This window comes from Rhipicephalus microplus, chromosome 3 (genome assembly GCF_043290135.1).
Source record: "Rhipicephalus microplus isolate Deutch F79 chromosome 3, USDA_Rmic, whole genome shotgun sequence".
In the NCBI taxonomy this organism is placed as follows: Eukaryota; Metazoa; Arthropoda; class Arachnida; order Ixodida; family Ixodidae; genus Rhipicephalus; species Rhipicephalus microplus.
In genome coordinates this window covers 10732411-10755726 of record NC_134702.1, presented here as the reverse complement: position 1 = coordinate 10755726, position 23316 = coordinate 10732411, and the positions used below count along the sequence as shown (strand labels likewise).

Here is a 23316-nt window from a genome sequence, read left to right as displayed (position 1 = left end):
TACGGAAAGTAACACCAGGCAAAAGAAGAGGAGAAAATGTATCCGACGAAAGTCTTACAACCCCTCATCTCAAATCCTACAGAGCATTTACCTCACTGACCACTCTAAGCTAGTATATGTGCCTGCACAAGTAAACAGGAACGACGTGAAAGCTCTTACTCACAGTGGAGCGCTACTCACTGTCAATATAGCAAGGACATAATTCCTGAGCTGAGTTGTACCTACACACGTCAAACGGCGTAATGGGCGTGGAGAGCTTATTTGTTTCTTTTTGCAGTCTTTCTAGAAGCCTTTGTAATGGTCAAGATGATAAAACACATCATTGCATCCCCTGATTTTATTATTATTTCGTCAATCTGTGGCATCATAAAGGGAAATAGAAAAGTTTGCTTATTTATCTGTCTGTAGTTCGTGCAGAGATGAAATGTTCCGTCGTATTTAGACGCGATGGTAATTGGAGAAGCAAAAGAAGATGCAGAAGGGCGTATGACGCTGACATAAAGTATTTCCTTTACTTCTCCTTTTAGGCACAGATTCTTTTCTCTCAGGTATTTTTTTTTACCTATTCCTTCAGCTGCCGATTATGTTCTCACGATATGTTGTAGGCCTTCCACTCCACTACTGCCGGGTATCGAAGCTCGAACTTAACTTGAGACCCTGTCGTTGCTTTTGGTTATTCGCCTATGTATAAATCAATTCAATATATGTGCGAATTACGGTAATTTTTGTCGACGGCTGGAGATGTGGCGGCTGTCATATTAAGCTGTAACTTGCCTATCTTAATATGAGTGTATTATTGACTGGTCGCCTTCACTTATGTACAGCAAAACCACTCGTGCGAGTGCCAGTCTGCAACGCTGAAACATTTCTATAGCTGCTCTAGTGGCCTTGTACCGTCAGGAGCGGCAACTTGTCGACGTGGTTCACAGACTCGTTTCCGAAAAAGAAAGAAACCTAGACGTTAATCCTCACTTCCTGTTTTTACCACGTGAAACAATACATGAAAATTAAGCTTGACAATACCTTAAAGGACTTTATTGAAAAACAGTGAATATACACAGCATTTAATCGCATCCACGTGAGCTCAAGCTGCCTCGGAGGGAGACGGTAAAAGTAACCGGAATTGGCTCAAATTAATAATTTAAACTGTTTTCATATTTTACCATCCATATAATTTTACGAAATACAGTGTGAAGCAAGGTCAGACTTGCTACTGACCAATTCCATCAAGTCGGCAAAACAAAACACTTTAGGTGAAACTACACTTGGACGATTGGATGTGGGAGGTAGTGGCCAGATACTGCACCAGGGTGGCCAATCCTTCTCTGGCGAGGGAGGGCGTTACCGGCGGTGGTTACCGGTAAGGCCGCACCCCAGGTCTCTTAATGCAGTTCCATCACCACGTGGATTTTTTTTATCCGGGTGGCAACTGCGCGGCACCGGGATTTGAACCACGGACTTTTTGCATGCGAGGCGGATGCTCTAACCACTACGCTATCGCTGCTCTGAATTGAAGAATTGAACACTCTCTGAAAAATGGAGGAAGCGTCAAAGCAGTGAAGAGGAAACTTGGGGTAGGCAAAAATCGGATGTATGCACTAAGGGACAAAGAAGGCAAAATAACTACCAATATGAATAGGATAGTTGAAATAGCGGAGGAGTTTTACAGAGATCTGTACAGTAGCCGGGACAACCACGACCTTAATACTATAAGAACTAGCAGTAACCCAGATGACACCCCACCAGTAAGGATAGAAGTCAGAAAAGGTTTGGAGAGCATGCTAAGAGGCAAAGCTGCTGGTGAGGATCAGGTAATATCAGATCTGCTGAAAGATGGAGGAGAGATTGTGTTAGAAAAACTAGCCACCCTGTTTACGAGGTGTCTCCTGACGGGAAGAGTACCAGAGTCTTGGAAGAACGCTAACATCATCTTAATACATAAGAAAGCAGATGACAAGAACTTGAAGAACTACAGGCCGATCAGCTTGCTCTCTGTAGTATAAAAGCTATTTACAAAGGTAATTGCTAACAGAGTAAAGAAAACATTAGAATTCAATCAAACAAAGGAACAAGCAGGATTTCGAACAGGCTACTCAACAATCGGCCACATTCATACTATCAATCAGGTAATAGAGAAATGTTCAGAATATAACCAACCACTATACATAGCCAACATAGATTATGAGAAAACATTTGATTCAGTAGAAATGTCAGCCGTCATGCAGACACTGCGGAATCAGGGCGTCGATGAAGTATAATATAAACATCCTGGAAGAAATATACATGGGATCAACTGGTACCATATTGCTTCATAAAGAAAGCAACAGAATACCAATCAAGAAGGATGTAAGACAGGGGGATACAATATCCCCAATGCTATTTACCGCTTGCTTATAGGAGGTTTTAAGAGGCCTAGAATGGGAACAGTTAAGGATAAGAGTTAATGGAAAGTACCTTAGTAACCTGCGCTTTGCCGATGACATTGCATTGCCGAGTAAATCAGGGGATGAATTGCAACTCATGATTACGGAGTTAGACAAGGAGAGCAGAAAGGTGGGTCTTAAAATTAATCTGCAGTAAACGAAAGTAATGTACAACAACCTCGGAAAAGAGCAGCGCTTCGAGATAGGTAATAGTGGACTTGAAGTTGTAGAAGACTATGTCTACTTAGTGCAGGTAATGCACTAAGTAGACATAGTCTGCGGAGCCAAACCACGAGATTGAAGTAACTAGAAGAATAAGAATGGGGTGGAGCACATTTGGCAAGCACTCTCAAATTATGACAGGTAGATTGCCACTATCCCTCAAGAGGAAGGTATATAACATCTGTATCTGGCCGGTACTTAGCTACAGAGCAGAAACCTGGAGACTTTCAAAGAGGGTTCAGCCTAAATTGAGGACGACGCAGCGAGCAATGGAAAGAAAAATGGTAGGTGTAACCTTAAGAGACAAGAAGAGAGCCGAGTGGATTAGGGAACAAACGGGGGTTAAGGATATCATAGCTGAAATCAAGAAGAAGAAATGGACATGGGCCGGGTATGTGGTGCGTAGACAGGATAACCGCTGGTCATTAAGGGTAACTAACTGTATTCCCAGAGAAGGCAAGCGGGTTAGGGGGAGACAGAAGGTTAGGTGGGCAGATGAGATTAAAAAGTTTGCGGGTATTAATTGGCAGCAGCGAGAACAGGACCGAGTTAACTGGCGGAACATGGGAGAGGCCTTTGTCCTGCAGTGGACGTAGGCTGCTGCTGCTGATGATGATAATGACACTTGGACTGTCTGACAGTGTAGAAAGACGTCGACATGTCAGAAGCGCATAGGAACAGGAATACACGAACGAGGTGAGGTGACCTGAACTAAAGAATTCAGTACTAGTTTTCAACACAACTAAACGATCACTGCAGTTGAACTATGAGTTGTGAGAGAGGTTGCAGTTTTTGTATCTCAGAATTCATTTTCACAATGTAATGTATCCTAGCGTGTGCTTATATAATGAATTCATATGAGCTCGCTACAAAGCCATTATCACGGCTGATGAAGATCATAGTATAAGGAGATCAATAGAGTCGGCCATAGACTTCAGTTGCTGTCAGAAAGTATCACGACACAATTGACTTTCCCTCAGTTTTCCAATATTCTAGATAGGACGTCATCATCACCATCATAATCAGTCTGACTACGCCCACTGCAGGGCAAGGGCCTCTCCATGTTCCGCCAGTCAGCCCAGTCCTGTGTTTGCTGCTACCACGTTAGAGCCGCAAACTATATCACCTGCACACCTAACTTTCGGTCTGTGTAGCTGAACCCTATTTGTAATCCTGTAGTTGAACCCTATCTGTAAGGTTTTCGCTCCGTAGGTAAGTATCGGTAGAATACAGTTATACTTCTTCTTGAGGGACAGTGTTTAACTACCATTCGTGATTGGAGAATGCTTGTCTAATTTGGAGCATCATATTCGTATTCTTTTAGTTACTCTGGTCTTATCGTTTGACGGGACGGTTACCACCTGACCTAAGTAGGCGTATTGCTTCACAACTTCCAGTGTCTTGCTACTTGTCTCAAAGCGCTGTTATCTTCCGATACCGTTGCCCATTATTTTAGTTTACCGCAGATTAATCTTAAGACACACCATTCTGCTTAGAAGGTGAAGCACATTTTTACTGCTATAGTTACAGCACCATGCAGGTAAAGTACCTGTAATATGCAGGTAATTTAGCTGCCAGCACATCGAAATTGCGGGTATGTCCCAGTGGTGGACGTTACTATCTTCGAGCCTTGAAAACGCTCGTACACTTCTTGAGTCCTCACCCCTAAAGCGCATCTTGAAAGCGAAAAGGAACCACTTAGTGGCTTCAGTATTCTGCGTTCGTGTTTCATCATTTCCCTGTGTTCGTTCCGCATGAAACGACTTGTTCAATTACGCAATTCTCAAAACCAGTGCACGTATGATTGCATCTTCCCTTTTATTAAAGTCGATTTCTTAAATCTATGGGGCTGTGATGTGTGCTACGCCAACCAAGCGTGCAGAGTACACCTCGCCATCAAGAGTCCGGGCCGCTTAGCTGCGATAACCAATAAATAAAAATAAATGTAGGGACTCCCTGCAGCTCCTTCAACGTTGAGCGAGCAACAATCGGTGGCTATAGGAGGCGTCTTACTATTCTCAGCGCCTTATGCGGAACATACCTAGCCACACAATGCGCGAGTACCCGAGCACCGTGTTGCTGCTTGCCTAAATAAAGCAATTGCGCCAAAGGCACCCCTTAAATCGTCGTCATTCGTGCTTCGGCAGGGCGGTGTGATGCTCGAATGGTGAAAGCCGGCAGTCGCGGGGCTGCCGCGGAGGATTCGGATATCATAAGCGCAGTAACTTGTATAGAATTACGTATTTTTTGAGGAAGTAACCCGAACTCCACGGAATATCTTTGCTCACGCCTAAGTTGTTGGTAAAACAATACAATGCTCAAAGCCTTGGAATGGTTCCAAGAGCTGTGTTGTCACAGGCATACAGTAATATGACCATATCGTCGATACTTTAGATCGTGCTTACATTAAATACCAATAGAAATCGCTACATACCAAGCGCTGTTACATGGTTATTGTCTATGCACGCTCGATTTCAATGCATGTTTTTGTCTATACTGAATAAAAAATGGGACTCGGCAGACATCTTGTTTGGACTAGTTAGTAATGATCCATGATTATATGTATCGCAACGCTTGACGAAAAACAGATACAGAAAAGACAAACCAAAAGCACTTCGTGGTTTGTCTTTTTTGTATCTGTCCTTCGCAAAGTATTGCAAACGATAATGGGACCTTTAGACACTCCTAAAATGTACGCTCGCCGCAAAGGTAGTCCCATATAAACTAAATAAATATCCGAACTGACATTGCACTTATGGACATTATCAATCACACAAGTTGCTTCTCCGGCTTGTTTATCAGTTGTTTTGTCCAAACCTTCATGTAATAGCAGTCACATGCGTGGTTTATAACGAACTGTTTGCTAGCCTTACACTGACAACTATCGTATTGCGGCTTTCTGCTGAAGCGAAAAGCAAGCTACGTAGCCAACAAACCGCTAAACGACTTACACAATATGGATCCTAACAGTTCCTGAGGTTCACTTCGCATTTTAGCTGAATGATCTACGGAATTGTAGCGTGAAATGCTGTCCTGTGTTTTCGCTTACTCGTCACCATGATATCGACAGGAATCACACGCCGTAACGGAATGCTGCACGTGCTCTCTTTATCTATTATACGGCTGTCACACTACATGCACTTTGATCAGAATGCTAAGTTGTGCTGGTCGGAATATCTCGCAGCCAAATAGACAAACGACATATGGAACAGGACGAATGGAGTAGAATAAAGACGCGTTTATGGGTAATTCCGATGCGAACGCTTTAAGAAGACGTTCTAATGCGGCAGGTAATTATTTCACGTTCATAAAAGGCAAAGTGTTTTACGTTTGTAAAATACTTTTCAAACAAAAAGGTTACAGGGTTGACAGCGGATGAAATCTCCAGTCATAGGCACAAATCTATGCGGCAAAAGATGCAGCGAACGTAGTGCGTTTCACATAGATCGCACGACGTCAAGCATGAGTTTATGAATTTTTTTTACTCTGCAACTTATTGATAGTAGAATAGCTTCTAATATCTTCTATTACGCCATTTTTGTGGGCATTTGTAGACGCATCATCGGCGTTCTCGATAACGGTGGTGCCACAGCAGCCTGCTACAAGGCTACATCATGTAACTTATCTTTTTCTTGATGATACAGCTTTCTTGCTTGTGATTTCTTCGGTTGAAAACCAGTCGAAATTTATCGCCTGTCCTGTGTTGTTCTCCTCTCTTCCGTCCACGTTTGAAGCGTTACGCCCACAGTGAACCCTCACCAATTTGCCCAGCTTGCAGTTTTCTTGAGGTTTCTTACGTTCAGTACAAGTCGGTCTTGTCGCCAAGGATGTAAAGCCATTACAAATAAGCTCCGCCAAGCCAAGACGCAAGCACGATGTGTGACACAGGTTCATTCAAGATTAACCTAAATCATCCGGAAGTTTGCAACCGGCACTTGAAAATAGCTAGGCGAGAGGTTTTTGTGTTTAGCTTCCTCAGATGAGAGACAGCAGTAGCCAAGAATTGAATATATGCGCTCGAATATGTATAGCTTAAAAGTTTAACATCATGGTGGGTACAAAAGGTAAATCTGAAAGAGTAATTTGAAGACAAACGTATTGCTACAACAATATGTATTACACCTTAATCCGGGGAAACAGCAAACATATAGAACTAATTTGTCCTTCCGCAAGAAAAATGATACTTGTTTTCTTCGTAAATCAATTATTTCAGCGAGAGGTGTTTGGGGGAAGTCGAACAATGAAATAAATACAGAGGTGTCAAGACGAGTGCTGTTTTGGTATACCGACAATAACATCCCATTTTGCTTGACGATAGTTGTAGCGCGAAAACAAAACGACGACACTAACTATCGTCATGCCATACCAAACTAGCCCAAGCTGCCACACTTCTAAGTCCCATTTTGCTGTTTCAAGAAAGCTGCGAATTGCTAGTGGTGGCCATAAAAGGGGCACAGCACTATTCACTTGTTCATATTACAGTTCTTTTTTGATGATATGACGATATTTTCTTCGACTGAAGATATAAATTAAGTTGTCAGCTCCAATACCGCTTGTTACTCTATGCAGACGGTCAATGTTTACATCTGAAATCACTCGGCAACTGGCCTGCTACCCAAATCTTTAGACGTGTGACGTTAGCGAGCGTGTTTCAGCGGCTAGAAGTATAGGATGACTCCAGGTGTGAAGTGTCATCGCGCTCACCTATGACGTGCGTGGAGATCTGCTCGGTGACCTCCTGGCGATTTTCGATGAGCCTCTCCATTGCGGTCGGCGTTTAATCCACAGGACTGTCTGCGGGGGCTGTCGCGCCGCGTTGTTGTCGAGCGAGCCAGGGCAGCCGGCCGGTCACTTGTATGCGACCGCCGACGGTTGCTCACGCTCCCGTTGTGCGCGAAACTGCCGCAGCACACCCTCCGCCTCTCTCGGCTGCGTTTCGGTCGCGGCCGCTTGTTTTGGAGGAGGCGCTGCACGAACGGTGAGAGGAGGGCGCGGGCACTTCCTTTTATATGCGCCAGCTGTGGCTCCTCGCGGTGCCGATTGCGACATCGAAAAGGTAGCTTCGCCACATGGCGATTAGTGGCAAAGAAATGCGTTAGCATCACGACGCAGCCCGAGATGATGATGATGATGATGATGATGATGATGATGATGATGATGATGATGATCGCCTTAACGAATGGCTCACACCCACTCTGGGGTATGCCAACGTTGTCGAGCAACCGTGATGATGATGATGACGATCGCCATGCTTACAAGTACTCCCTCTAAAACTGGATGGTGACCAGCATTGTAGAGAGCTGGTTGAAGTATGAACGTATCCATTCTAAAAGAGGCAGGGCGCACAAACTGTGACACAAGGAGGAAGTCAGGACACCACAAACACCTACGAACAACTAAAGAGCCGCTGAACGACGGAAAGAAAGAGAGAAAGAAAGAAAGAGATAAATAAATCAATAAATGAAGAGAGAAATTAACAAATAAATAAATAAATACCTTCGCATTTCCATCCAATATGTAAACCTATCAATCGGACATGCACGGTGGTTTACGTGAAAGATAAATATTAAGGAATTTGGTTTCATTTCTATGCAAGTTGTGTAGGTGTGATGTGTGGTGCGCGTTCAAAGTGCGCGCCTTCGAAAAGTGCGCGTCACGGAAAAAAAAAACAAAAGGAGAAATACCAGAGTGCACGTGCGGTGCTGCTTAAACAAGAATGACGACGTTAAAGAGCGTCAAGCACGAGGATGCGTGGCAGGACGTGAAGTAAACAAAAGGTAAAACATCCAATGGGCAGCGAACACGGAGATTTCAAGGCCCAATGGCTTGACACCACGAAACAGCAGTATCTCCAATGAGAACGAGACAAGTGGGCCAGAGCTGAAGCAGGAGCCTGGGGGGACCAGAGCAAGGGGAATTCGAGGCAGGCAGTGCAAGCGGAAGGTCGTCACCGGACCGGGCGCTGAAGATGGGCCGTTGGGTTCCGGACCCGAGCCTACAGGACTTCCACCGGCCGGGGCCTCCTGCTGTCGGGTTCCCGCTCCAAAGGACCGTGGCCATCCGGTCCTGAACTCCTTTCCAGAGCCTGCGGACTTCGGTTCCGGCAGGCGAGCTACAGCCGTCGGGCTCCGGGCCCGAGCTGTGCGCCCAGCTGCTTGACTAGGTCGACCCTAGTTCCCGGACGCGTCGCCACCAGCCTGCGTTCTCCCGTCTCCGACGTGTCCACGCTCCTCAAGCCGAAACCATCACGATTTGGTAGGGCTTTTCGACGTGTCGCCAGCAGCCAGCGTTCCCTCGTCCTCGTCCAGCCCACGCACTGACGCAGGAGTCACGGCGTTCCGGTTTCTCATCACCGCCGAAAACCAACTTGTGGGTGAGACTGCACCGATACTCTTGCGCTACTCCCATCACTCAGCCCCTTTCGAACGTTAGGTTTAGTTACTGACTTTGAACGTTTTTGTTGGGTGTTTACAGATGTGTTTCGTCATGTCCAGTCAACTGTTTATTAAGTGTTTTGTTTTGTGAGGAATCTTTGCCTTTTTTTCTTTTCAATTAAACTTTTTGTGTGTTTCTTGGAAACCGAACGGCTTTGTCCTTATTAACAAAACTCTCTGAGGCTCAGCCCGGGAGAAAAACAAATCAGCAACAAGAACCCGCATCACAAATTGGCGTCCGCGACAGGACAAAGTCGTTTGTTTTTCCAGTAGATTTTTTGACGCGGTTAACACGATGACGAACACGTGGGAGTTAATTGAGTTGGCGGATAAAATGGGACTGACGGGAGCGGAGTTTAGAGTATGGTACGAGGAGCGGATGGAGAGGGAGCGTGAGCAACGGGCTGCAGAACGAAAGGCGGCGAAGGAAAAGCTTGAATTGGTGCTTAGAGCTAAGAAGGAGGAGCTAGAGCGCGTAACGCGTGAAAATAAAGTGTTGCTAGAGCGTCAGACACGCATACTGAAGCAGCAGCTCCAATTAGAGAGGGTGGACTTCGAGCGGCGACTCGAGCTTGCGATGGCGAAAAGGGGGCAGCTGGCGATGCAGAAGGTCGAGCAAGCGGTGAATGTTTGCTCCGATAGCAGCGTTTGCTGGAGGGAAGTCGATTCCTGCAAGGTTGGCCTCGAGCCTCGCGACAGCCTTACTTCGGAGCGAGAAGCTCAGATAGAGGAAGGCAGAGAGGTGGACAGCCAAGAAGGCAGGAGTCATGAGGAGTTTGTTGAAGCGACGGAAAGCTTCTCTGGCTGGGAACATATTACTTCCGTTAGCTGCTTGGGGACCTCTGAGAGGCCAAGCACCTATGAAGAAGAGCGCCTGGATATGGGCGACCTAGAAGCTGTGGAAAATGTTGTGGAGCAAAGCTTCGATAGCAGGGAACGAAGAAGCTCCATTCAGAATGAGGTGTGTATCAGAACGTCTCAGAGGCCGAGCACATTTCGGGAAGGGGTAGGGCTACCTCTCAATAGCTCCATGGAAGGAGCGCTAGAACGTCATTGGGAAGATGGCAGCGAATGCCATGAAGGCTCTGATATAGTGGCCACTGATTGTTTTGTACCGACAGAGGTAGCAGCAGGCACCACGTCAATGGTCCTAGACCATACGTATATCTCACTCAGAGAGAGAGGGGATTCTAGTTCACAGGATAGCGTAACTGCTATTTGTCCGAGAAAACACGATGGGAGTGCTGAAGCACTCTTCAAAATAAACAGTATCGAATCGGAGGTGGGCTCGATAGTAGGTATGGAGAATGCCAGACAGGGTCTTGAACCTGAGAACGTGATTGGTTTTGAACCTATAATTAAGTCCACTCAAGATGAGCTGTATAATGACCGAGCACAACGGCATCCCTTCTCAAGAATCCAGGAACCTCACACGCTTGTCGGAGCGTTTGGGCTTGCTGAGGGCACCCCGAGCTTGTGTTCATTAGATGGTGAATTAAAAGAAAGCATTTGTGTGAGAGATTGTGGCATTTGGACATTCGTGTCTCAGTGCGTTTCGTGTCGACGCCGACGGCTCGAGACCGCGCCCTGTTCCTCTGTGACCGGTAAGCGTTCATGTGGCCGGCGGGGGCGCAGACACGCGTTTCAGCGAAAGTGCATAAAAGCATGTTTGCCACAGTTACTTTCGAAACGTGCGAGAAGGGCAGTGCGTCTGGTTTGGGACGCGATAACCTGAGTGTAGGGTTAGAAAACCGGTAGCTCTTTCTGGACTTCGACTTTTAGATGCGGACACAAGTAGCTTTGTCCATAGTCGATTTTGTAGTAAAAAGGTTTATTCCGGGTTTCAGAACTTTTAAATGCAATTGGGTGAATCTAAAGTTTAAGTGTGGACATTTGGACGATGTAGCGAACTGTAGCCCGGTGATGTGTTGAACTGCGTGGTGCAAATATGTGGTTTAATTGTGACGTAGTGCAGAACGCGCACTCATCGGCAGTTTTTTTTTCTAAAAAAAAAAAAACTTGAATAAAAGGGGGGCGTATGTGATGTGTGGTGCGCGTTCAAAGTGCGCGCCTTCGAAAAGTGCGCGTCACGGAAAAAAAAAACAAAAGGAGAAATACCAGAGTGCACGTGCGGTGCTGCTTAAACAAGAATGACGACGTTAAAGAGCGTCAAGCACGAGGATGCGTGGCAGGACGTGAAGTAAACAAAAGGTAAAACATCCAATGGGCAGCGAACACGGAGATTTCAAGGCCCAATGGCTTGACACCACGAAACAGCAGTATCTCCAATGAGAACGAGACAAGTGGGCCAGAGCTGAAGCAGGAGCCTGGGGGGACCAGAGCAAGGGGAATTCGAGGCAGGCAGTGCAAGCGGAAGGTCGTCACCGGACCGGGCGCTGAAGATGGGCCGTTGGGTTCCGGACCCGAGCCTACAGGACTTCCACCGGCCGGGGCCTCCTGCTGTCGGGTTCCCGCTCCAAAGGACCGTGGCCATCCGGTCCTGAACTCCTTTCCAGAGCCTGCGGACTTCGGTTCCGGCAGGCGAGCTACAGCCGTCGGGCTCCGGGCCCGAGCTGTGCGCCCAGCTGCTTGACTAGGTCGACCCTAGTTCCCGGACGCGTCGCCACCAGCCTGCGTTCTCCCGTCTCCGACGTGTCCACGCTCCTCAAGCCGAAACCATCACGATTTGGTAGGGCTTTTCGACGTGTCGCCAGCAGCCAGCGTTCCCTCGTCCTCGTCCAGCCCACGCACTGACGCAGGAGTCACGGCGTTCCGGTTTCTCATCACCGCCGAAAACCAACTTGTGGGTGAGACTGCACCGATACTCTTGCGCTACTCCCATCACTCAGCCCCTTTCGAACGTTAGGTTTAGTTACTGACTTTGAACGTTTTTGTTGGGTGTTTACAGATGTGTTTCGTCATGTCCAGTCAACTGTTTATTAAGTGTTTTGTTTTGTGAGGAATCTTTGCCTTTTTTTCTTTTCAATTAAACTTTTTGTGTGTTTCTTGGAAACCGAACGGCTTTGTCCTTATTAACAAAACTCTCTGAGGCTCAGCCCGGGAGAAAAACAAATCAGCAACAAGAACCCTGCATCACAGTAGGGTTGACTTACGCGTGCGCTACCACAATTATCGATATGCCATGCCTCAATCATCGGACGCATTTATTCCTTCCTATACCGGTACAACATTGCGCATTGATCGAATTGAGGCGTATACGTACGCTTACGACAATGTCAAGCAAGATTGAAAGGTGACCCTCCGGTTATATATCTTTCATGTTCCAATAATCTTTGGTTAATTCAGCGGCCCCTCTGTTCTAAGTATAAGCAACCACAGATGAAAGGGACTCAATATAATACATTTGTACTGCAATCAGTGAATGTTGGTTTTTATGAAAGAAATATTAGCCCCATTCTTGTTTTTTGATCGTTCATTTTATCTCCGCGCAGTGGCACAAATCTTACCTAGCTTGCTGGCGGTCGTAAAAACATTAACGCCGTATCTTGTTCATACACTTTCTTTAGCCTGTGAGATATACGCAATATGTGTACGGTATACCCACCAACATTTCCTCCTATCGCTTTCTGCAACCGTGCTTGGACTTGACATAACAGACTTCTATAAACGTCCATTGACAGTGGCCATCGCAACAACCGAATAACTTACATCTAAGAGAACCTGTGCGTTAAAGCTATCATTAATTTTGTGTTCAGACAACTTCGTGGTGGTCGACTAAGGCAAGACATGGCTCTATCATTTTTTACAGACTCTTCTAATGCTTCGACGGGAACTTCAACAGTAGTTTTGAAGACCTTGAAAAGTGCTGCCAGCAAACGTTGTTCTTCTGAAACGTTAACGAGATGTCTAGAAATTGTATGCCATTATTCTCCCTCCTCAATTTAATTCAAATGTGTCGCTCACTGAGCTTACTATGGTTTCAAAGTCCTCACCTCTATAAAAATCAAGTAATCGCTTACATAACAAAAAAAAAACTACATAATAGGGTTACGTAAGGCGATTCCAAACGTTTGTCTACCTTGATGAGGTATAAACCTCTAGGAACCGGAGCAACAATAAAATCATATTTACGATTTTTGTACATAAACGCCTTCCTTCCAACCTATCAGCGTCGACTTTAAATACATGGAGATAACTTCTTTAAAAAAGCCCCCCTAGAAACGCCACATTTATCAGCGAAATACATCTCTTGTCCTCGTTTGCTAATACAGTCATTCACAAATTTTAAGAAGTCCTCATGCGGCAAAGAGTAATGAAGGCCTTTAATATCCACACTAAAAGCTTTACAGCCCAAAAACGCCACATTTATCAGCGAAACACATCTCTTGTCCTCGTTTGCTAATACAGTCTTTCACAAATTTTAAGAAGTCCTCATGCGGCAAAGAGTAATGAAGGCCTTTAATATCCACACTAAAAGCTTTACAGCCCACGATAAAGGAACTGTGTCCCTTCTTCAGTGTTCAGTCTTTTTACGCTGGCAAATATATGTCGTAACGCCACGGTGGTGATTCTTCGGTGGAATTCCTGTATCGGTAAGCCCTCTTACCTTTTCAGTCCGACCCCGACACAAAAGACAACACTCATGCACGTTCACGCAGCCACCTATGCTACTTTGAAAGTTCCGCACACCACCTCGTACTCGATTTTAACCCAAACGTGCTCTGTGTTTCCTGATTACTGCTTCTCTCTTTGCGTCCCGTTACCTTCTTCCCGTTGCCTTGGTGAATGGTGTCGTAGGTTTCTGCTCCAGCCATGTATACAGATGTTCATGGTGCTGAACTTGAAGAATATATATACAGTAGCCGGATTCAGTCTACGGATTTCTTTGTGCTCGTGAAAAGAGAAGTACAGCTCAACGCGAGAACACCGCGTCCGTTCGGATGCACAAGGTCAAACATAAAAAAAACCTCCAGAAATAGTCATAAAGAAGAAAGCCTACTTGTTCCTAACCGCAACGTACCACCAATAAATGTGAGATATTTGACCTTAAGGTAACTACCTTATACGTCCAAATCAATTCAGTGAAATCCAGCAAAGTGGCGGAAAGGTTAAAAATAATTATTGACAGTCACCCATCTGTACTACGAAGACACGAGAAAACTATGAAAAACTTCTTTGTTGCCGAAAAAGCCATCTTGGTCCGGGTATCGAACGTGAGACCAACGCCTTTTAGAGAGGATGGCTCTATAATTGTTAGCGATTAGCTCAATCGATAGAGTGACCACCAAAGAAAGACGATGGTTATGCGTTCGATCACCCAACAGAGCGGATTCCATGGCAACAACAAAGTAATTGTTTCAGAAAAAAATTACCTTTTTGTGATAATATAGGTGCAATCCTAAAAATCGGCTTCTTGGGCAACTTTACACTAGCTCCAGCGCGAGAATGATTCAAACAAGCACCTGTGCGAGTACTCGAGTGAATTATCCGCACGGCTCTGCGTGCAAACTCGCGATCCTGTCGACATTCATCCTTGGCACGCTTCGTCTCTTGAGCAACGAAAGTGGCAGTAAACAGCGCCTGGGCTTCGCTGGCCGACAAAGCCATCACTGCGGCTGCCACCGATTCGCGAGATTCTACCATGTCCTTCGTGCCACGCGAGTAGGCCATAAGAGGGAAACGGCCTCCGGCGTTCCGCTGGGTAGCGTCGCGCCGCACAAAAGCATTGCATGGCACTGACAGGCCACTCGTGCACGTCCAGATCGTGAAACACGTGAGCGACACCAAACTTTCGAGTTGAACGGTGGAATAAATCCCGCTCATTTCGTTTCCTGGTCCATGAAACCGATCCATCACTTCCAAGCAGTACAGCTGACCCGAACGACTTATCCCGAGTTCACGCTTTCCATCGTCGAGGTGTAGTGAGAAAAATCAGTCTTTCTTTTTTACCTGGTTCAATAGTCCTGGTGATTCGTTCAGTTAGACCTTGTGCAGGATACAAAAGAAACGACTGACGACATTGCGTAAGTCTTGATTTAAACTCGTGCTATAATGTTATAAAGCGGTGTGCTTCTAAACAATCAGTTACCTGCAAACAATTACATCGCTTTTTTTTTCTCTCACAAGGTACTCGCAGCTACAGGAGTCGCAGCTACATTATATAAGCATGAATGAAACGAAGTACACCGACCAAATAGAAGAATAAAAGACAACAACGTCTCGGCCTTTGTAAGGAAGAACAAGGTTTCCGTGTGGAAGTCAAAACGTCGTTTTCTTTTAGGCTTCCATTTGGTCGGTATACTTCGCTTCGTTAATTATGTTTCGTCCCGACCAGACAAATTTCCGTCGAACTCTTCATTTCAGCATATAGGTATGCTTATCGAGAGGCAGAGAGAGACGGCGTGAAGGCCGATACCCAAGTGCACCGCCGATTATTCGCGTTTGGTGTGCAGTGTCTATTGGTTTCTTTCGCACTGTAACGCATAAAAACGCGATTTAAACTTCTCATTTGACAGCAAAGCTTAAAACACCACTGCGCCACTTCTCGTAGACAAGCGAACGAGTTCTCTACGATTCCTTCGAGTTTCGGCAGAGAAACGGATAAGCACACCGCAGTCCGCCGCGGTGGAGTCACGGATTTGAAAGCCCGTGGCGCCTACAAGGCGGCGCAAAGAGCGCCAACCTTTGGTGAAGGGGTAGCCTCCCGCCAGAGAGTAAGTTGGAAGTTGAGACAAAAAAGAAGAGACGCGGATCTTGACTTCGCTCTCAGTTGTTAGCCGCCCCTCCAGTTTCCTCGGCAAGCCATGTGGAATTCTTTCGTCAGCCTGGTTCAACTCCAAAGGTGCGTTTTTCAGGAACTTTGTCATAATATAGTTCATGTCTGATAAATATAATGTTGCCGTTTCTCGCACAGCAACCTTTTTTCAAAGAAACCAACTTGACATTAACGGACCGTGTAAAATGAAGATGGCTTTTCAGTATTCCAGGAGAGCATTGTAGGGGATGAGTCAACGATAAACTAGTGATAAAGGTCTGGGGCAAGAGGTAATGAAATCGACCTGTCCAGGACTTCAATGGCTGCTGCTGCCTGCATGACGTCAGTCATAAACGCTAATTACACCTCCTGCGCACAGCTGGTGAGCTTTGCCTTCAACAGCTCGAAAGTGTTGCAATCATGTGGAAATGTATGAGCGCACAACATAGAAGGAAGGAAAACACTTGACAGAAAATACGCTCTTTCCTGTAAAATGCTTACAATAAACTGACCTCAAAAGGTAGCTGACGTTCACTATTTGCATTCCCACAAAAGGTCATAGAGCAATGGTGGTCCGCTGCATCGCGGATAAACGTACCCATAAGGAGTTGGAAAAAAATTGTTTTGCGAAGTTCAGAAGGGCCCCCCAATCCTACTGAGGTCTACGGAGTCACTGGAAACATGCCGTTGCTCTCTTTTAAGGCCGTGTTACAGACACCAGATTAGCATGTCTTTGCATTTAAATCTCCAGCCTAAGAGGTTTTTTTTTTTACTTTTATCGGAACACGACATGAAAAGAACAGAGATGATGTGGTGCCTCTTCCCGTTCTTGCTTTTTGATCACCATAGCAATGGCGATCTGGGATGCATGCAGGAAGGCGCATGTAAGGTGAAAGCCTCTCATGGAATATATTTGCGATATCTGTCCCCCCATCCGTCCGATCCGTTGTCTGCCCACCATCCTTCCGGTATGATACAGACCAACAATTGTGTCACTGGTTTCATTAAGTGAACTTGAACATTCTTGTAAATTTTGTTCAGTATTCTGACCAAAGCTCAGCGCATAAATAGGAACATATAGATAAGAAGCAACGACGATCCCTTAATTATTAATATACCTAGTGCTTATATTCACCTAAAAACTGTATCTGGGGTTAGTGCGAAACTAGTTAAGTCACAAGAGGACGGGCGTGCCGGCAAGGGATTCCATAGCAAGCGTCTAGGACAGTTAGAAGCTCCCCTGGAATAAGCATTCCTTCTATACCGAGTGCTATACCGAATACTAAACACACACAAAACAGCAAAAAAAATGGCATAGTCAGTTGAATGGTCACAGGCTTTAGCCGAGCACAGACGAAATTCACAATGTGTCCTTCAATTTCTTGTTTCTCTCGCCGCTTATACTGTTGCAATGGATAATTTGGAGTCATATCTGGAAGCGTCCACATAAAAACGGGAAGCAAGTGAAGTGTAGGAATAGGTTTTTATAATGGGCGGATGAACGGTGTTCGGTTGTCGAAGATCAGGGCTGAAGTGAAACGCCTGGCCGAGCGCTGGATGGCGCCAATAGTGTTTGCTGTGAGTTATAGCATACAGCAAGAGTAGAACATTTCTGTGCCCTTGCACAGGTTCGATGCGCGGCTGTACGCGATGAAGTGCGTGCATGGCGTACCGCCAGGCGCGGCCACTTCGATCGGTGTACTAAAAATGCATGAACTGGTATACATATACCACGCTGTTTTATTTTGTGTAAAACGTTTCCAATAAACAACTCAGTTGCCCTAAGTTCTGATCGATGAGAATTGAAGAAGTTAACAGATACAGCAATACAGCTGGAGGCTTAACGGTGCCTTGACTTTGCTCGGAATGTTTAATGGAAGGAACGGGACTTTATGATGGTCTACATAAACACTTGTAAGTACACATAGAAAGATAGGAAGATGAAAACATCAGCATTTGTTTCATAATAGCAGAACTATATCGCAGACCTTTCGGGAGTGAGAATAAAAAGCAGCGCGATATGGTCAACGCGCAGAAAACCCGACTCTTAGTGCGACCCCAGTGACGTTTTCGTGTGAGATAACCTGGGTTCCGGGATTTCGTCCTTCGTGCATCGGTGCCACCGAAGTCGAGCGCCCCAGAAGGCCCGCTTCGGGTACGAGATGCCATGCGCGCGCCTGAAGGCCTCACTACACCTCGACCTCACAGATTGTCGGGACGTTCCGGACGAGCTGCCGGTAGCCCCCGACGGCCGTCGTTGCCCGTCTGGTGGCGCTGCTTTGAGCGAATGCTGGGACGGTGCCGAGGCAACGGCGTCAGCCGACTGCTGTGCGTGTTGAGATACGGGTGCCGCGTCTTGCGTCGAGGTCTATTGCAGTGCTCTTGCAGCAAGTGCTATTGTCTTGCTGCGGCGGTGCTGGCAAAAAAAGAGGGGAATAGTAGAGCCAATGTTGATGAAGTTGGAGCACAAAATCGGCAATCTCTCGTTAACGGGGTCTTTTTTTTCCTTTTTTTTGAGGCAATACAGTTTTTTTAAAAAATCATGACAGTACGGCTCCCGTTGGTTTCGCGCATCAACTCTCCGTCGAAAAGCGATACTTTGTCCCAGCTGATATAACCCTGCTGCGACTAACGAAATCTATTAAAGCTTTGTAAGTATTTACATACTGACTAATGTATGTATGTATGTATGTATGTATGTATGTATGTATGTATGTATGTATGTATGTATGTATGTATGTATGTATGTATGTATGTATGTACGTACGTACGTACGTATGTATGTATGTATGTATGTATGTATGTATGTATGTATGTATGTATGTATGTATGTATGTATGTATGTATGTATGTATGTATTGTTATGCCTGCGAGTCCACAGCGAACGTCCATGCCTCTGAAAAAGGCAATCTGTGTCAAGGCCAGCCCGCGAGCCGCCTGACGCGATCAACATCTCAACGGCGTCATCACGCCACGGCGCCTTTCTGGCGCGCACGTGCAGTGAGTCATCTCAGCTGCGAGCCCGTCGAGTAAACAACCGGCGTCTTCCTGTCTGGCGGCTGACGCAATGCGCGGCGACGTCACTCGTCCTTGGGTGCAGCCACCTGCAGCGCAGCCTCTCCAGATTCGATGAGAAAGAAGGACGTGGCCCAGCGGCGAGCTCATTGGAGGATTCTGACCTCGCGACCAGCGGCGCTTCGGGTTGGACCCGGGGCATATAAAAGAAGCCCTGCGGTGCGTCGAGAGGGACCCCTTTGACAGCAGACCCATTTGAGAATAGAGCTATGTGTTAGAGAGAAGAGCTCGGCTCTTCGCGTCTCTGTCGGCCCCAGTGCCGAATTTGTAACGCCTCTGTATATATGCTGTACATAAACCTTGTTTAACTCACCGTCGTCTCGTCCGCTCGTCTATCAGCTCTGCGCAGAAGCAGTCGCGAGCTGAGAAACCTACGCTACCAAACGGCTGGTGACCTTCCCGGCGGAGTTCGAAGCAGTGGCGCCTTCGGGACCGTGTTGGCGTCGCCGTCTTTCGAAACAGTGGTTGCAGCGGAGAGATTTCGAGGTGCCCTTCGTAACGTCGTCGGAGGTGCGCGTCGCAACAGTATGTATGTATGTATGTATGTATGTATGTATGTATGTATGTATGTATGTATGTATGTATGTATGTATGTATGTATGTATGATTGTATGTATGTACATAGTACTTTTTATTGAGCCCTCAAGTCAATTACGTCGTTAGAATTGATCCTAAGTAACAGTATATGCAAGCAGCTCCATCATCTCCATACTTTCTTGAGATTGTGTCATTACCTGCAGGTCGCGGGATCAAATCCCGGCTGTGGCGGCTGCATTTTCGATGAAAATGCTGTATGTCTGTGGGCTCAGATTTGGGTGCACGTTAAATAACCCCAGGTGGTCGAAATGTCTGGAGCCCTTCACTACGGCGTCTCTCATAATCATATGGTAGTTTTTAGACGTTAAACCCCACATATCAATAAATCAATCGAGATTGAGTCGTCGTAATTTTCGAGTTCTCGGTGCCATATTGAAGTGAGTAATTTGCAACACTGACACCACGGTTTTCAAGTAGTAAAGCATGCTCTTTCTTTAAGCGTGTGGTTACTAAATCAATGCGGTGTGCAGGGACATCATACACAATGCTTGTTTTTCAAAGCTACCACAGATTTCAATAAATTATCGATGCAGACGGCTATGTGATGCGCTCTCCTTACAACATATAGAAATACGCTAATATGAGTCCACAGACCAGTGTACTCACCAATGTATTGGAATGCAAGAGATCGGATTGAAAACTACGAAAACAAAGAAACGTCAGGCCTGCGCGGAAGGCGTCACAGCGAAAGCTAGAAGAGTGGCCTTTCAGAGCCTTTTCAAAACACTCATTGGGTAACTACTGCAAGCACACTTGCTTGATAGCCACTAGGGCACTAATAATAAACTTCTGGGTACTAGGCTGGCATTTGCTATGCTATTTTTCGTCATTCTTCTGAGACGCGTACGTGGTATCCGCTAAACACTTGCAAGGAATTTAGTGCCAATTGTTCATGCAGTGGCCGACGACGATGAGGAATTACAGCTGAATTGGGTATGCGCCACAGTTTATAGGCGAACAAGAACAAGCTTTTTTAATGTGTCGGAGCATCGAACGGCCCACTCGTTACGCTATTCGCATTGTGCGACGACTGGTTGTTCTTTCGCTGTTTTAAAACGCTTTATAAGTCGTATTAACGCGATTGCTTTCCCGACATCAAGCCTGCCTAAGGCAGGTTTCCCAATAAGTCACAAGCACCAGCGTAGCTCAGTAGTAGAATAATGTGCTGGCACCCAGCGGACCGGGGCTCGAGCCCCACTGTGTCTTTCGTGCTAGGTTTTCCAACAAGTCACAAGCACCGGTGTAGCTCGGTGGTTAAATACTGGGCTTACACCCAGCAGACCCGGGCTTCGAGCCCCACTGTGTCTTTTCGCGCGATGTGGTTACGGACACCGTGACGTCAGCGGCGCCGGCGCCGGACAGCTGCGCGTGACCTAAGCTGTGATCTCATAACAGCTTTCGCACTCCGTAAAGACGGTTAACTAGAGAAGCTGAAATGTTGGTTTCAACGGTCATATCCGCCGGTGTTGGATGATGCTGAGGAGGACGTCGATTGTACACGTATAGCACACATGCCACAGTATCTTTCTTACAAAGTTCGACGCGTTCGAGGAACGCTACCTTCTGAACGAACCGACGTTGTGTGCCATCGCTGTGACTCGCCCGCTGGATTCCGGGGGCCGACTGGTTGTGCCACCGCAATCTCCGACGACAGCACAGCTCTAGCTGACCGGCTCGCCCTCCGCCATCTCCTGACGCCGTGAAGTTCTCGCTGAGTGGTACCCTATCCTCGGACTCCTGTGACCATGTCCATCTTTCCTATCTCCTCCTTACTTCTGTATGTGGGTCTCCCTGTCCCTGCCCCTATCTCTATCCATTTTAATCCTCCCTATCCCTTTTAATCCCTCCTTACCCCCATCGCTCATGAGCCACTGTTGAGGTGTCGCACTATGATGCAGACAGTAGCGGGGCTCACTTTTATCTTCTTTTCTGTCTTTTAAGAATCACTTACATACATCGCTGTGTACCCTGATGCGTTCGAGCACCTCAATCAAGCGTGTTATGCAAGTTGTCGACGAGACGAGTTGAGTTGACAGCTGCGTCGTCGATCACTGCCGAGATGCTCACCGCATACATGCATGGTAGACGAGATAGTCTCATCTGACACACTCCTGCCTAAAGCAGAAGTTGGCCCCGCATAATGCGTTCGTGCCATTGCCACGTTGATGCTGCTATGCCCGCATCGTCGCCTCCTCGACGCTTCCTCCATGCATCCGCCCGCCATGGCGCGCATGCTTGGGTACTACGAAAGAACGACGTTATATATCGACGGCGCAGCCAGTGGAGCCCGCGCTTGGGAACGACGTACAGAATGACGTCCCTAATGGCACAGCCAATGGAAAAGTTTAGCGTGACGAGGAGCAGACGCTGTAAAAACCTGTGGTTCGGTTTTGGTGCTTTAAAAATCATGACCAAAGTACGAGCATAATTATTGTTCAGGTTATGCAATATAGTGGCGAGAAATGAAGCTTAAACGACATTGTCACGAGGATCTGCAGTTTAAGGACGTAAAGGGGCAATACACTTGACTACTATTTTCTGCTTTGACTAATTAAAATTAATACTTTGCGTTTGATTTTAGTGACAAGAAATGAAGCTTACAAACAATGTTACAGCATTTTCAACATTGTAAAGCTAGGACGCCAGATTCTGAAGCTTTTCGGACACGCAGCGCCACCTGTCGATGCAGTTATGAGTAGTGCAAAACCCTACTCCGGTTGCACAGTTTGCTGCGCAACCAGGCGCAACTACAGCGTACTAGACAAGGATTGAGCTAAATATTAGGTGTATTTGCGCACCGGACACTTAGAGGCAGAGCTACGAATTTCTCCGCTAGTCGGTCGCGTACCAAACCACCGTGAAGTTCTTGCTGGTTCACTCGCCAGAACGACGATGAAAACAAGAACAGACGGAAAAGCTCCACTCTCTACGAAGACCGACCTCAGTCGACGCTGGTTGCTTTGTAAATTGCCACTGACGTAAAGGACTTCCTATTTTATCGATTTCCGCAGATGTCGCGAAGCAGAACAGTGACAGCGCTGGATACGGGCCGTTACGAACGTGTTGGGTAAGCGAATCAGTCGCGTTCTCCACAGCTGGTCACACGAGAAAGTGTGGTAACGTAGGTCTCCTGTTACTGTTTTGAGTAGCCTTGACGGAGAACCGTGGTAACCTTGATTATGAAGCTTAACAGAGCATACGACCGCGCTGCGCGCCATACATCAGTACACATGTGACGCGCGCAATAAACATCGCACACGCCGCGACCACTGGTAACACGAAGTTGTCGCCATCACACAGCATTACGCGCGTAGGGCTTTGAAGGCTCCAAGTTCCGGCTTTAACTAGAAAATGTGAAAACGCACGTCCTATGCGCACGTCATACAGGTAACTCTCAAAATGATGGCGACCACAATCTGGTTTTTCTTGCCGTTGGTCTTCGCGATTGCAGGGGCTATCTCGAAAACCTTGGTATCGCTTTTCGTTGTATACATGCAAAAAGTGGACATACATGTATCCTCATTTGCAGTATAAACAAACGGAAAACAGTCATCAACAGAACATTCTAGCATCCTTAATAAAACAGTTCAATGCATGGGAAGCAAGAGATTGATGGAGAATGCAATTGCAAAGGCGAAAATTGCTGGTGCAATTCGTGCCGGATAAAGCGAGCTTCCTACCACTGATCGTATTGCTCGTGTAGGCACTTCATCGCTTTGGCATCATGTGTATGCCCGATTTTGACGCATTTAGGCGTTACAATACACACGTCGAAGTGCTTGCCTCGAACTCGATGTCATGCGATGCTCGCTTGCACTTAAATTGCCAGTTGCAGCACGCCGAAATAACT

General features: G+C 46.5%; 1 protein-coding gene across 2 annotated transcripts in view; it reads right to left on the bottom strand.

Annotated features, from left to right (window-relative positions):
• LOC119182499 (carotenoid-cleaving dioxygenase, mitochondrial) overlaps positions 1 to 7691 on the bottom strand; it is a 46130-nt gene extending 38439 nt beyond the window's left edge. Inside the window, exon 1 of one of the 2 annotated variants that reach the window (XM_075888877.1) lies at positions 7350 to 7691. In XM_075888877.1, the coding sequence (XP_075744992.1) occupies positions 7350 to 7410 (61 nt within the window). In that variant the 5' untranslated portion in view covers positions 7411 to 7691. The remainder of the gene's footprint in view (positions 1 to 7349) is intronic. The other variant, XM_037433387.2, reaches the window with a different exon arrangement.
• Positions 7692 to 23316: the final 15625 nt, after the last annotated feature.